The 14,724-nt window shown below is 43.0% G+C and overlaps 1 protein-coding gene across 1 annotated transcript; it reads left to right on the forward strand.

Moving 5' to 3' along the window:
* Window positions 1-1,802: 1,802 nt before the first annotated feature.
* On the forward strand, window positions 1,803-5,861 carry LOC137770975 (spermatogenesis-associated protein 31A6-like). Its single transcript, XM_068554002.1, has one exon. The coding sequence runs from the start codon at window positions 1,803-1,805 to the stop codon at window positions 5,859-5,861; it is 4,059 nt and encodes a 1,352-aa protein (XP_068410103.1).
* The last annotated feature ends 8,863 nt before the right edge of the window (window positions 5,862-14,724 follow it).

Consider the following 14,724-nt stretch of genomic DNA (forward strand, 5'->3'; position numbering starts at 1 on the left):
TTAGTGTCTCATGCCTGTCTCTGGGGTCCGCGCTGATAGCCGCGGCTTGCGCCCGTCTCTGGAGCTCCTTTAAGCGGCGCTCTGAATCCCCTCTCCTCGCGCACCAGGAAACAGAGAGGCAAGAAAAAGTCTCTTGCCTGTTTGGCAGCTCCAGACCTTTTCCCGGACTCCCTCCCGGCTAGCTGTGGTGCACTAACCCCTTCAGGCTGTGTTCACGCCACCAACCCCAGTCCTCTCCCTGCGATCCAACCGAAGCCCGAGCCTCAGCTCCCAGCCCCCACCCGCCCTGGTGGGTGAGCAGACAAGCCTCTTGGGCTGCTGAGTGCTGCTCGGCACCGATCCTCTGTGCGGGAATCTCTCCGCTTTGCCCTCTGCACCCCTGTGGCTGCGCTCTCCTCCGTGGCTCTGAAGCTTTCCCCCTCTGCTACCTGCATTCTCCGCCCGCAAAGGGGCTTCCTAGTGTGTGGAAACCTTTGCTCCTTCACAGCTCCCTCCCATTGGTGCAGGTCCCATCCCTATTCTTTTGTCTCTGTTATTTCTTTTTTCTTTTGTCCTACCCAGGTATGTGGGGAGTTTCTTGCCTTTTGGGAGGTCTGACGTCTTCTACCAGCGTTCAGTGGGTGTTCTATAGGAGCAGTTCCACGTGTAGATGTATTTCTGATGTATCTGTAGGGAGGAAGGTGATCTCCATGTCTTACTCTTCAGCAATCTTCTCCTCCTCACGTGTGTGTTTCTTGATCAGAGGAACAGTGACAGAAGAAATCTATGGTGATTAAAACTTAAAAAATCCTTCTTTGCACTCTTCAAAGAAGAAAAACTGAAAATATTGTTATCCACTTTAAACATAAGTAAAAGGGGAGAAAAACCCACAGAGTTTTAGTTAAATGTAGAAAGTCATGTTGTTCGTGAACACAGCTTGCCTAGATAGAGGACAGTGAGAGTTGGGTGTTAGCCCCTCATTTTTTCTTATCTCTCAGCATCAAGTAGAGCTGAAGGGGAGGAGCCGGAGTAGGAAGAAAAGTAGATCTTTGAAAGGTAAGCCTTTGCCATTCAGCCCTGCATGCCCCCGAGAGTTAGCTTCCATCTCTCCTAATCCTGAGGGCCCAGCTTCATGGTCTCTGAGGATGCCAGTGGCGGAGCCTATTCTTCAGGAAACAGAGCCTTGGGGAGGCTCCTGGGAAGGAGATCAGAGCCCAGATACTTCCCAGAAATTTGTCCTTAGAATGAAGCCATGAGGACCTAGAAATGAGGTATGTGGACTGTGGTGGACCACTGATGCCTGGGTTGGGAAGTGGAACCTCCAAGTCCAACTGTGGACAAGTTGTTTAACTTTGCTCAGATTCCTCTGTGTGATGACCACTGACCTTTCTCCCCTACAGGGCAGTTGTAAGGGCTACAGGGGTTAATTAACGTGGAAGCACTTGGCAGAGGACAACCCTTGTCAAGTGAGCCTTACCATCACTGTCAGGGACATGTGGCCTTGGACACTGATACTTGGGCTCCAGAGTCTAATCCTCCAAAGATTTCCCTTAAAGGGCCATTGCACTCAGCCTCCTGAAAGACTCTTAGGCCTCTGCCTTCACCACCATGACCCAGTCTCCTGATTTCCAGCTTGCAGAGATTGCCTGGAAGAACTGGAGGGGACTCACAACCTGGTTTCACTTCTGCAAAGGTAAAGAATCTTTCCCCTTCTCTCCTGGGTCGTCCTTCCTCCCAGAGCCTATAATGTGACCCCAGTCCTGGGAGGGGGAGCCATGGGAGGGTGTGGCTAAAGCCCTAGGGTGAGGGAGAGCAGGAGCATTATGAAGTCAGTGTGGGGGCAGAGGAGGGTTCCTGGGCTGCAGGTGCCCACCCCTGCCTGGCCTGTCCAGCCCTCCTGGTCCCATCTGCTCTTCTGCAGCTGCCTGGGGAGGCTCCCTGGCAAGGGCAACTTTCATCAGCTCTCATGTCAAGACCCTCCTGGTGAGATGTGCAAAGCAGTGCCTGCTGGAGCCCACCAGCCATGCAAGGAGCCTGTGGAAGATACTGCTCCTGCCACGTCCCTATTGGCTCCTCTGACCAAGTGCCGTCTACATCTGGCCTCTTCCACTTCTCCAGGCCCAACGACCTCCTCAGTTTCTGTTCATCCACACACATCCCTGGGTGCCTCTCAGTCAGTAGAGCCTTTTCTGCCACAGGATAGCCTTTCACCCCTGCCACTTGCTCTTTCCTCTCCCCCATCATGTCCGCCTGATTCAGAGGCCTGCCCTCTGACAGCCTCCTCTGCCCTACCACCACCAGACTCAATTCTGACTCTTACTCAGTGTGACTCTTCAATGGCACTACCACTGGACACTGTCCCACAGAGCATGTCTCCACATACTCCTTGGTCAGCTTCTGTCATCCCAGCCATCTCAGGCCTTGGTCACTCAAGCTGTCCCATTTCAGCCCTGTCCTGGTGGCAGGCAGCTGCCAAATCCTTGTGCCTATCAACCTCATCACAGTGCAAGTCCCAAAAAAAGCACCTTTCCCACAACCCACCAGAGGCCTCATTCTGGGTAGGCCTTACAGACAGACAAGTAGAGGTGAGTAGCCCTCCTTTGCTCAGCTCTGATGACCAGAACCTCCTGGAGATACAAGTCACAAAGAGAGTTGAGATCGAGATTCGGAAGGAAAAAGAAAACAATGGATCACATCTAAAACAAATGAGCCCAGACTGCCACCTGAATTCTTTGGGGAACATGCTGAGATCACTAGGTACTGAGCAGGACACTACAACCCCCCAACTTTTCTGGAGCACAAAAGACAAACCAGAGCAACTGCCTTGTCTTCAGCAGTTCTCATATCCCAAGGTCTTGGGGGACCATCTACAGCAGAAATATAACCAGTTTTTCTGGGGTCTCCCTTCTCTGCACAGTGAATCCTTGGTGGCTACTGCCTGGATCTCTGAGAGCTCTTCGGCACCACAGTCTCCTTCTTTCTTATTCAATGGAATTTCGAAGGCCTGCCCAGTTCAAATGCAAGCTAAAATATCTCCACTGCTTTGCCAGTTCCAGCCCCTGTCCCATCTAGAGTTCCAATCTCAACACTTTATTCCAACAATACCTCAATTCCAGCCCCCACTTCTGGCTCAGGTCCAAACCCAGGCACATCTCAAATCCTCTCTCCCAATCCTACCACCTTCTTCTCTACCCCAGATTAGGGCCTGTGGAGTACCTTGCCCTACAGCCCAGAATAAGATACAATTTCTTACCCCAACTGAGATTCAACATTCAGAATGGTCCTTGTTGCAGAAGCAACTAGAAAATGGGTGGGCTTTATCTTCTGTAGTCAAAAGATCTCAGGAACTTTTTAGTGTCTTCACTTCCAACATTCCTGAGGACAGCTGGGCTGCCTCCATCCCTCCTGAGACTTTTCCAATCAGTCCTGAGCTCCGGAAGCAACTGGAACAACACCTCCAAAAGTGGCTCATCCAACACCGGTGGGAGCTGCCCCAAAGGATCCAAAAGTCTTTAGAGATAAGGCAGCTTCAGGGAGAATTACCAGGGACATGCCAGGCAAAGGACAAGCAGGGACCCTCACAGCCCTCTTCGTTTACAGGTGAAAGCAACAAGGATGCACAGAAGATGGGGTTCCGGCTAAGTCAGGAACTAGGCAAGGGCCTGGGACATATTCTGGGGAAGGTCCCAAAAGATCTATCCAGAAGCTCAGAAAGCTCCCTAGTGAAGTTTCAGGGGATGAACTCTGAGGAGTCAAAAAGTGACTTGAGGCTCTTGAGGAATGACTCAGGAATTGATTTACTAAGGAGCTTAGACAAGAATCTAGAAAACATTTTGAAAGGCCATTTGGGCAAAAAGTTGGGGCAGATCAATGAGGGTTTGATTCCTGTGAATGTGAGTCAATCCTGCCTTACTCTCGAGCATGCTTCTCCCAAGTCCGATATTCACATGGAAACCAGAAATCTAGGAATCTTGAAGGGTTGGGAACCCTGCATGAACACCTCCCGTAGGGTTTCCTTCCTTGATCCAGACACTCAAGAGGTGCTGGAAGCACATATTATAAGGTTTTTGGTAAAGCACAGGTGGACCCTACCCCTCAAGGTCCTCAAGCCCATAAATCTTTTTAAGTTGAAAAAGTTTCAACCCTCCACCATTCTGCAGTTTGCCTTTTCCCCTTCAGCCACCTGTGTATCTGGGTCCCACTCGACAGTCAAGTTTGCTGAGTTCCTGGGAAAACCTCCTCAGTCTCATTCAGGAGGAAAGGTGATAACAGAAGAGTCAGTTCCTACCCTGGTGAGGCCTCTCCTTGTCCCCTCACCTGTGTGTAAGGAAATCCAGAGTGCCCTGGGAGGTATTCCATCTGGTGACTACCATGGGCCCTCAAAAGCTTCTCTGACTGGACAGGAGGGCAGGCCACCTTCTCAGTCCCTCACACTCAGCCTTGTGGGCAGAACCTGGAAGAGTGAGACTGTGGAATGGGCCAAGAGGGACAGCCTAGAGCCAGGTCCAAGTTCAGCAATGGTCAGGAATGAGCCAAGAGAGGTGAGTGGTGGTCAGGCCTCACGAGACCCCTGCCATAGGGTAACAGTGATGGAGGTGAACTTAGGATCCCAATCTTTGAGAGGTGAAGAAGCCAGGGAGGCTGTGGAGGCCAAGGAGTCCCCTGCTCTTCAACCACAGTCTAGTGTTATCTTGGAAACCAAAGGGTTGACAAAATCCCAAACCACAAATGTACATATGAGGAGTTTAGAGGTGCCAGGGACCAGTAAAAGTTTCCTACTACCTAGAATGTCTGTTTTCCAACATCCAGGTGAGCCATGCCTTAACATGGAGGTTGCTAGTGAGTTTAAGTCCAAAGTAAAGGTACAGTCAGACAACCAGCTTCAGAACTTTCCCAAACACATGTTCCTTGCTGCAGACAACTTGGCTTCTCAGGTGCCTCAGTGCCATCCCCAGAGAGTTCCCACCAGAGACAGATTAGCTTTCCAGGAGCCAAGTGGCCTTATGGCAGCCCAAAGGAGCAACTTAGGGCAGCAGGAGCCCAAAACTTCAAAACTTCAGGATTCATGGAAGAGCCAGAGCAAGATGATTGCCCCTACTTACAAAAGAGAGGACTGTAGGAGGCATAAACCAGGAGAGCAAGAAGAAGGGTTTAAAGAATTAGGTACCTCTCAAGCTGGAAGTATGAGCCGCCCTGCCCAGGTCAGGGGAATAACAGACTGTGTTGGGAGCAAATGTCTCCAGCTCATGCCAGAGAAGAAACATAGCCCTCCAGAAAACCTCTTCAGAAAAAGGATGAGGCTGTTTTTAAAGTGGATTTTCCCCAATAAAAAAGTCAATGGTCAAGATGCTCTGCAAAAATTCAAGCCCATATCAGCCACTGCGCAGAGCCACGGATCAGTCAAAAGCAGATCAATCTTGAAGAGTGAGACTGCTGAGGCTCAGGCACTCATGACAGCTGTTGGACGGATCCTAGAAGAAAAAAGAGCAATTCACCATGGACTTCATGCCACAAAGTTAAATGAACACAAACAGGAATTCCAAGCCCCAGTATGTGGGTGTTTCTGCTATCATAGGCTTACCTCCTACCCAGAGCAAGGGAGAATGATGGGTTATATAGCCTGCAGTCATCAAGCCACCTCCAAGGGCCAGAGTTGTTCTATCAGGGAAAGGGAAGTCAGACACCAACAGAGTTTGAAAAGTGTAAGATTCGACGATGAGAAACTGGGCCTAAGGTGCCTCCCATCCTCGCCCCCCAAGAAGAGTTTGTTTCCAGTTAGTACCTGCCAGTATGGGCCAAGGATTCCAGGTGCTCCAGCCTGCCATCAACACTGTCCAAGGCATTGTCATCTTTGGGGAGGTGTCTTGCCTGGTCAACAGTAAAATCCTTCTTTAGTCTTCCCTTTAGTAGGAAAACATGTCTCCAAGTAAAAATTCAGTCCATGTAGAGAAAATGATTTTCTCATTAGCACATCCAAGATATTTAATGTTCCCCAATACATATATATATATAAATTTTTTTCTCATAAGAGCATCGTGTAATGGCTGCTGTCTGTGCTGTGCACTTTGTCTTCTAGAAGGGAGGGGCATGGAGGGAGGTTGACAGTAGCATCACAGGCTTGCTCCTTGTCTCGTGTCCCTTCACTGTACCTTATAATACTGTCATTACACAAACCAAAACTACTCTAATCACTCTAATCTAATCTACTCAAATCTACTCCATCATTGAGATGGGAAAAACCTATGAAGCCCACACCCAAGGATCTGGTTTAACCAGTCTTTCTCCTTCTTCTATGCTACTTTGGACTTTATGCAACTGTAGTGGATAGGTTTACACGATAGGGCCGGACATTGCAATTCAGACTCCAGGAAGTGTCAGAGCCAAGTGGATGGAAGTCTGGGGGAAATAGAGTATGGGCTCTGAGTTCAGAAGCAGGAGAAATCTTGCCCCTGGATCTCTTGGTAGGGAATATACAACATCTGCTCTTAAGAACTCCTTCTCTCTCTGATGAAGGCTGGGATTGAGATGTGCACTATGAACCCCTCTTAGCTTAGCCATAATAAAATGTACAGGATCACCCTCCCCCACCTCTGTTTTTCCCACACTTTAGAGCAGCAGCAAGGATGGCATTTCCAGCTCTGTGTGTGTAGGTGGGGGGAGTATCAGGGAGGCTGCTGAGGGCTGTGTTGAGCCCAGTCCCATATAAATGAATGGCTATGTTCATGGGTCACCTACCTTCCACTTATGTTAACCCCAAAAAAGGAGTTTTGGATGAATGGAATAGGGATGTGACTGTGTGTAGTAACTATCTGATGGTCAAACACCGTGAATTTAGGGTGGGATGTAGGTGAAGAAAAAACATTCTATCCAAAGAAGGAGGCAAAGTGGTACCAGATTCCCATAAATGTGCAGTGAAAGAGGAGCCCCCTGACATACAACCACCATCTAAAGGCCTAAAGGAGAGGAAAAGTTAAGGGTCCAGTAGCTCATCATGGCCCCACCCCAGGGTCTCTACCCTATTCCAACTCTAAGATCATAGACCTAGAGAAACCACCTTTAGGTCAAAACAGAAGGTCAAACTTACAGAAGTAAAGCAAATCAGGGAAGGTTAATCTCTTAATACTGCATTTAATAAGCTTACACATCATCACCTCTTGACTTTTAGAAAGGATGACTTAACAATAGGTGTAAAAGCCAGGAATAGGGAACTTGGGATGTGACTCCTAGTCTGGTGACCTTCACATAAACACATGGCCCAAGGACTGCTCCAAGGGAGAGGTGGGGACTGGCTTGTGATTGTGTAGTAAGCCTTGCCTGTCTCCCAGTCCTTGATCACCCCAGAGCCTGGCAGGTGAAGAAGCAATCAGACAGGATTTGTGGTGGTGGTGGTATGGGGGTGACCTGTGCAAAATGGATGGGGCAGGGTGCAGTCCAGGAGTGTTCCACTGATCTGCTTCTAGAACATCTTTTCTTGTCTCCTGACCCCCATCCATATGGGAAAGCAGGGAGATGAGGAAGAATTTCTCTGGAGTGATTTGGTGTTTTCTGCCATGCACAGGGCGCATGGTGGACACAGCTCCAGGTGGTGTCTTTCCCATTGTGGAGATTTCTGTTCCAGCTGATGCCCCTGATCCAGATGACAACAGAAATGGACCCCATCCCCCATACCTGTCAGGCCCCTCAACATGTGGAAATGCTGGGACCTGGGGTGGAGGGGGCAGAGTGAGCACAGGACTGCTCACACCCCTGGTTTCTCCCTGGAGCCAGGCCCTACCTCTGGGCCCCAATTCCCAAGGCAGCCTCCAGATTGGGAAGAGCAGTGAGAGTGGAGCCAGGACTTGTGGGAGGGGTCGGTACCCAGAGGAAAGAGTGGACAGGGCTGGGACCTGAGCTCGGCTGCTGCTGGGTCCTCTCAGGGGCACCCAGAAGTGAGTTCTGGGAATATGGGGAAGCTGGACTTGGACCCCCTGGCTCCTGCTGGGAGAAGTGCTGCAGACAGGTGATGCTGATGGAACAGCGAGAAAACAGAAAGAAGCAAGTCCCTTTGCCCTTCTCTTGCTGCTCCATCTTCCATAAGGTACAGTAAGACAAGAAATTGAGAGACCAAAAGAAAAAAAAAAAAAAAGAAATGGAGAGACCCAGAGACAATACACAAAAACTTCACAGACACACCTCTCAAGAGAGACTTCTCACACAAACACCTTTCTCAGAGATCACATACTGAGACCTCACACAGGGACCTCATGTTGCCTCACAGACCCTCAGACAGAAACCTAGCACAGATTTAACAGATTTCCCAGAGATACCTTCCAAAGGGACCTCATACAGAGACTTCACACAGAGATCTCACCCAGAGACAACACACAGAGACTTGGCACAAAGACCTCACAGAGACCTCACATCTATTCTTCAGTGTCCATTGACAAGTCTTTCTTAGTGAACATGAAACCACTTACCAAACTGGCAGCATGATAAATATATTATCAGTTGTGCCCCTCTGAGATCCACCAGACACTCATTGTCAGCATTACTCTAAATGGGGAAATGTTTGAGAAGTTTTGTTCTTTTGTAATGTCATTGCCTCTGAACAAAAGAATTATACATTCCACATGTAGATTTGCAAAATTCATTCTTAGGTGTTCATTAGCTTGAAAATCACAAATTATATTTTTTATTTTTATTTTTTTAGAAAAATGAAGAAAATAATGTTTATTTCTTAGAAATGCATGTAGTACTCTATTTTTTTATTTTTAAAAATTTTTATTGGCGTATAGTTGATTTACAAATTTGTGTTAGTTTCAGGTGTACAGCAAAGTGAGTCAGTTATACATATACATATACCCACTATTTTTAAAGATTATTTTCCCATATAGGCCATTACAGAGTATTGAGTAGAGTTCCCCATGCTATACAGTAGGTTATTATTAGTTATCTATTTTATATATAGTAGTGTGTATATGTCAATCCCAATCTCCCAATTTATCCCTCCCCGCCTTATCCACTGGTAACCATAAGTTTTCATTTGTACCCTTTTTTTTAGGAGAATCACAAATTTTAAACACAACTAAAACACTGTCAGTCTCCAGTGAGAGAAAATATTTGTCCAGTTTTAGTTATCATTCAGTCAAGTGGTATCTGGCACATTTTTTACTTTACTGGGGACAAACCTAAACTTGAGATGGCTTACTTGTTTCCTTTGGAAACTTAAGAAAAACCTGCAACAAATGTACTCTAGGAATGAAATAAACCAAGAAAGAAGCATCGGGACTCACATTCACTTCCCTGAGGGCTGTGTAACTAGCACCTTATTTTGCACATAATAGCTTGCATCAAGTTTGTGGGGTTTGCTTTATTTTTTAACAGGCCAATAATCATGTGAGGATTTTTCACAAGTCAAATTTCTGGTTTTAAATTTTACATTCTGGCAAAATTATGCTTCTGAATATTATTTTATTTCTTAAAATGTGGTAATGCCCTAAAATGATATTATACAATCATAACGTTCAGCTAACATACTTAAAAAGATGGGCTATTAAGGATTCATTCTTAAATAATTCTATGAAATGCACATTTTCTAAGACATGCAGTTAGGATCCATTTTATATTCATTATAGGGTTAACACATTGCTTTAAAATTTTTTGAAAGATTATAAAATATATGACTTAGTCTATGCTTGAGATTATACATGTTACCTCATAAAATTACTGAGGGAAGGATACCTTAATATTTGAATTGAAGGTATTGTACATTTAATCTACATTTGGCTTATAACAATGAATAATGAAAGGCTTTCATTTATTATATATCCCACACTTTCCAATGGGTACACTTCTAAAAGACTACTGATTTCTCACTGCTAATAAGCAACCTATTGTCCTTGCCTTGATAAAATCTATTTTAATGACAGCTGGTTAAGTCTCCCAGATTATCCATTGGTATTACAGCATCACAGTCTTTTAAGAGGAGCAGGGCTGACACGAGGACTCTATTGGCTTATTTCTACAAGAAATTTAGTTTTTCTATTCTAATTAAAAAAAGTATAATTATTAATTTTTCACTTTACTCCCTTATGTCACTGAATCAGAAAACAATGGAATATGGTCACGTATGTCATCTAATACTCTATCAGATCACTTTTTTTTTAATAGTGCAGCTTACGCAGGTAAGTTTACTGATCAGAACAAAATGGAATCAATTAGGAAAAAGTTCATACAGGAAAATATCCTTTTCAAAGTTGACTATTTTAACACAGTTAAATAAGTGATTATGTTTTAATCCTTTGAGTTAAAGTTGTTCAGGGTGGCCAAGAAAGTCTGGAAACATGAAAAATGTCCATAAAAGCACTTTATTACTTTAATATGTTGAATGTGTTGCTCCTCATTATTAATTCACAGTTCATTAAGCTGGGCAAAATTACAATGAACAATGTGCATTAAAGCAAAATTCCCATCAATCATTTTCCATCTGTCATACATTGCGTCAGATGTTTTGTGTGTCTAATTTTCATGGAAAAACTTGTACCTTTACTCCAGAATAAGAAATCAAGGGGGATCAATCTATTAAAAAGATATTAATATTCCCAGACTCTGTGGCCTTCAGTATTTTCTTTTTAAGACGATTCACCTAGTGCAAATCTTATAAATATTTTTACCATTTAATATGCCCAGACAAAATGGATAAAAAAATTAGATAAAAGGAAAACAACAAAAACAGATCCCCTTTGTTTTCAAAACATTTGATGTTTACATCAAAATATTTTGCTGAAAATGAAGTGATTTTTAATCTATAGTTAAAAGACACTCTATAATGATATTTAGAACATATTACAAATGTAGGTTTTTACAAATAGATTTTTATTTAAAACAGGTCTCACACTGATATCAATAAACCAGGCACTCTAGAACAAAATGTGGAGAGATGGCAATTATGTGATGACTTCTTAATACTCCAAGGGAAAAAGATTTTTTCCAAAGTAGTCCGTCTACAATATTAACCCTTAAGATCTACTCCCCTTGATAGGTTTCAATATTATTTTCTGTTTCATACACATTTACTTTATAATTAACTCCTACAGGAAGACATTTCTGGAAATGTTCCCAGATATCTACAGCCACACTTTCTGTCATGATCACACCATGGAAAAAGTAGGGAACATCCAGATCCTGATGATCCAGGGGTTTCATAATTACCTCTTTGAGGTCAGTCAGAATCATAACCATTCCCAGAACAGGGTCGGTCTTTATATTTGTGCCCCTAGACATGCAGATTGTAACATTACCCACACAAAGGCAAGTTGTCTTCCTTACTCAGGTTTGCAGGGGCGCCACTCACTGTGGTAGCTAGAAGAGTCCGTTGCCCCCACCCCGGACCTGCAATCTGTACTCTCCACAGACACATCGTACTACAGATATACAAGTGGTGCTGATGAAACTTCCAGAAAGCTATAAAAGAATGCATGCCAGGAATGATAGATGAGGATTTAGAAAATGCTAACATCTTTTCTAGGAAATAAAGGTGACATACCTATTTGCCTTTAAGCATTTTTGTGCATTAGCTGGCCCGCTGGATCTGGGAAAATGCATCTGATTTTAAAGTTTCTCAGCCTCATTCTCTGCAGTGAAATCTGAAGCTCTTCCTTCCTTCTCTGAGTCCAGAAGCTGGAATTGATACAGTCTGCTCTCTGTGATTTCACAGTCTCTACCATTTGTTTCCAATGACCACTTCAACTCAGATATCTCTCAATTCAGGGATCACTCCTAAACTTCAGGAGGAAGGTCACTGCCCTTTTTATTCCCACCACAATTTTATGCTAGTAACCTTTACAGTGTCAATAAATTTATTTTGTAGAATGTGTCCCTGGACTCCACCTGTTAAATCTGTTTTTTGGGCAAATCATTTGTTACCTAGCTACACAAATTTTATAAAATCATATTTCATAAAATTGTATTTTATAAAATGTTATTTTCTTATTTTATAAAATTGGTAAATCTAAGGATTTAGGCTTAATTATTATTTTTTAAAATGTTGGTACTCATTTTGCCATTTTTTCTCTTTTTACATATATCAGAAAATATGTTAAGAACTCAACTGTGAAGATACCACTATTTTTATTTTTTTTCACTTTTTGTACTTTTATGACAAACCTTTATTATTGCACAGGAGACAAGAAAGTTTGTTCCTTGGAAAACATCAGTCTTAAGAACTTACTAAGTTAAAGCTTAGCATGTTAGATCTGCGAGTAACCTTGTCTTTTTTTTAATGATGTTTTTTCTGAATTGGTTAAAAAAAAAAAAAAAAGCCTTAAGAGCTTAGGAACAGAAGCAAATTGAGAATTAAAATCCAAATCATTCAAATGAAGTTTGTTGGAACAGTTTGTGTGTGGAGAGGACAGCTTCTAGGCACTTCAGAGAAACCAGCAAGACAGAACTGAGAATAGCCAGCACCTTACAGGGCTTCTCACAGAAATGCTTTAATGCAAAGAGGTGACTAGATTTCACAGGGAGACCAGGGAGAGGATGCAGAGATAATTAAATCACATTCAAGCACCTGTTTACCTGGGAGGTAAGTTCCTTCATATTGTGGTCAGATGCTGTTTAGGGGGACACTGGTGCAGGGGAGGTGTTGGGAGGATGAACTCTTTTCTGAGTGATTTTGCAAGTGTGAAAATTCATCCAACAGAGATGCTAGAAAAGTTTGCTCCTATTAGGGAGCATCCAACATGATATTTTGGGACAAAAATGTGTATTTGGAAGAATTTTTTACAAAAGAGCAGTGATGGGAGGAAAAGATTCATATGGGCCTGGCTAGTAATATTCTTCCTTCACAATTTTCTTGTGGGTTCCTGAGGCCTGTTGTGACTGCTTGAAGACCTGGTCCCCAAGCAATGGTCCTCTTTGTCCTACTCAGGGTAAGCCAGGAAGTTGCTTGTCTGAAGCAGAAAAGGTTCTCCCTTCCACTCATGTCTTCTTGCTGACCAGATGAACACATGGCATCATCTACAGCTGAGAGGTGTTTGTTAACTAGCTTTGTTTCATAGGACACAACTCATATATACTCTACAGTAATGTTTATCACTGTCTTTTATAATCTCAAGGTAAGAAATAAGCAGTGTTAAAATCATTCTACTGGAATAACAAAGCACATGATTCTTTTTCCCTAATAGTGATTGTATTAGTTTGCCAGGGCTACCATAACAAAATACCACATTGGCTACTAGGTGGCTTAAACAACAAAAATATATTTTCTCATAGTTCTAGAGGCTAGAAGTCCAAGATCAAGGCATCAAGTTTAGTTTCTTTGAGGCCTCTCTCCTTTGATGGCTACCTTCTCGCTGTGTCCTCACATGGTTGCCCCTCAGTCTGTGCATGTCTGTGTTCTAATATTCCCCGCTTATAAAACTACAAGTCATATTGGATTAGAGTCCATCCATATGATCATTTTACCTTAATTTTCTCTTCCAAAGCAGTATTTCCAAGTACAAGTTAAACTTACTGCACAAGCAATCAGGTATTTAATGAGAGGCATTGCTATGGAGACAAAAAAACACAATGGTTAATAACTGAGGCAAATTTCATATCAGTTTTTGAGTTCTGAGGGTAGACAGTTGAGAAGATCTCTAAATGTCAGGGTTAAAGCATCTTTTGTAGTTTGAATGTCCATGATGATGTCATCAGATGTTCAGGTAAACTTTCTGAGTGGTCCATTTAGCAACAGGAACGAAGAAGATTGTCTAAACATGAGCTGCTGTGGAGATTTCTCTGAAGTTTATATTAAGATATCTACCTTCAGTATGCAAGGCTTCAGAAAAAAAGGCAGGTTTAGTTTCAATGATTCCAAGTCAAAGGGGTGGGAGAAAATTTGGAAACACTAGTTTGGAGAGTTGTAGTCAGGTAGTGGAGGAAACTAGAAAAATTCAGGGTACAGTCCAGTTTTCAGGAAATGAACAAAACTTCAAGGAAAATTAATAGCACTAGAATCTAATATCCACAATACATATTTTGGTTTCTATTGAAAGATAATTTTTCTCTCTAAAATCATCTTCATTTCTATCAAAGATAGCCAAATTAAGACAAATTTGTTTGCAAAATAAGTCTAGATTCAATAAACTTGGTCTTGTTATTTATATAAGTATAGCAAGGATTGTGACTAACCATATAGGCTTATTTTTTATTTTTATTTTTATTTTTTGCTTTTACTAAGAGGATTTATTGCCTCTCTCTTCTCCCAATAGCTCAAACATGAAGAAGCAACATCAGAGGAAGACAGACAGACAAATGGCTCTTTGAGTTTGTCCTTCTTGGCATTGGTGAAGGAAGAGGCAGCTTTCTCAAAGTTTTTATGTGCTTAATTGGATGTAGTGGAGAAAGGGAACAAGAAAGTCAGAGGATAAGCGAACAGGCTCTGCACTTACCAAGGGTGTGTTATCCTCCTAATCATTCCAGTAGGAATATTGCATTCATGTTCTTTGATCTGATCCTTGCATTGGAAGACAGTTCTTTTTTTAATCTCTTTTTTTAAATTTAATTTTTATTTTATATTGAAGTATATAGTTGATTTACAATGTTGAATTAATTTCAGGTGTACAGCAAAATGATTCAGTTATACATATACATATATCCATTCCTTTTCAGATTCTTTTGCCATATAGGTTATTACAGAATACTGAGTAGAGTTCCCTTTGTTATACAGTAGGGTCTTGTTGATTATCTATTTTATATATAGTAGTGTGTGTATGTGAACCCAAA

The sequence above is a fragment of the Eschrichtius robustus genome, chromosome 10 (genome assembly GCF_028021215.1).
Source record: "Eschrichtius robustus isolate mEscRob2 chromosome 10, mEscRob2.pri, whole genome shotgun sequence".
In the NCBI taxonomy this organism is placed as follows: domain Eukaryota; kingdom Metazoa; phylum Chordata; class Mammalia; order Artiodactyla; family Eschrichtiidae; genus Eschrichtius; species Eschrichtius robustus.

What these genes read in the sequence shown, in the direction of transcription:
- LOC137770975 (XM_068554002.1), top strand. Translation starts at nt 1,803, where the DNA reads ATGAAGTCAGTGTGGGGGCAGAGGAGGGTTCCTGGGCTGCAGGTGCCC.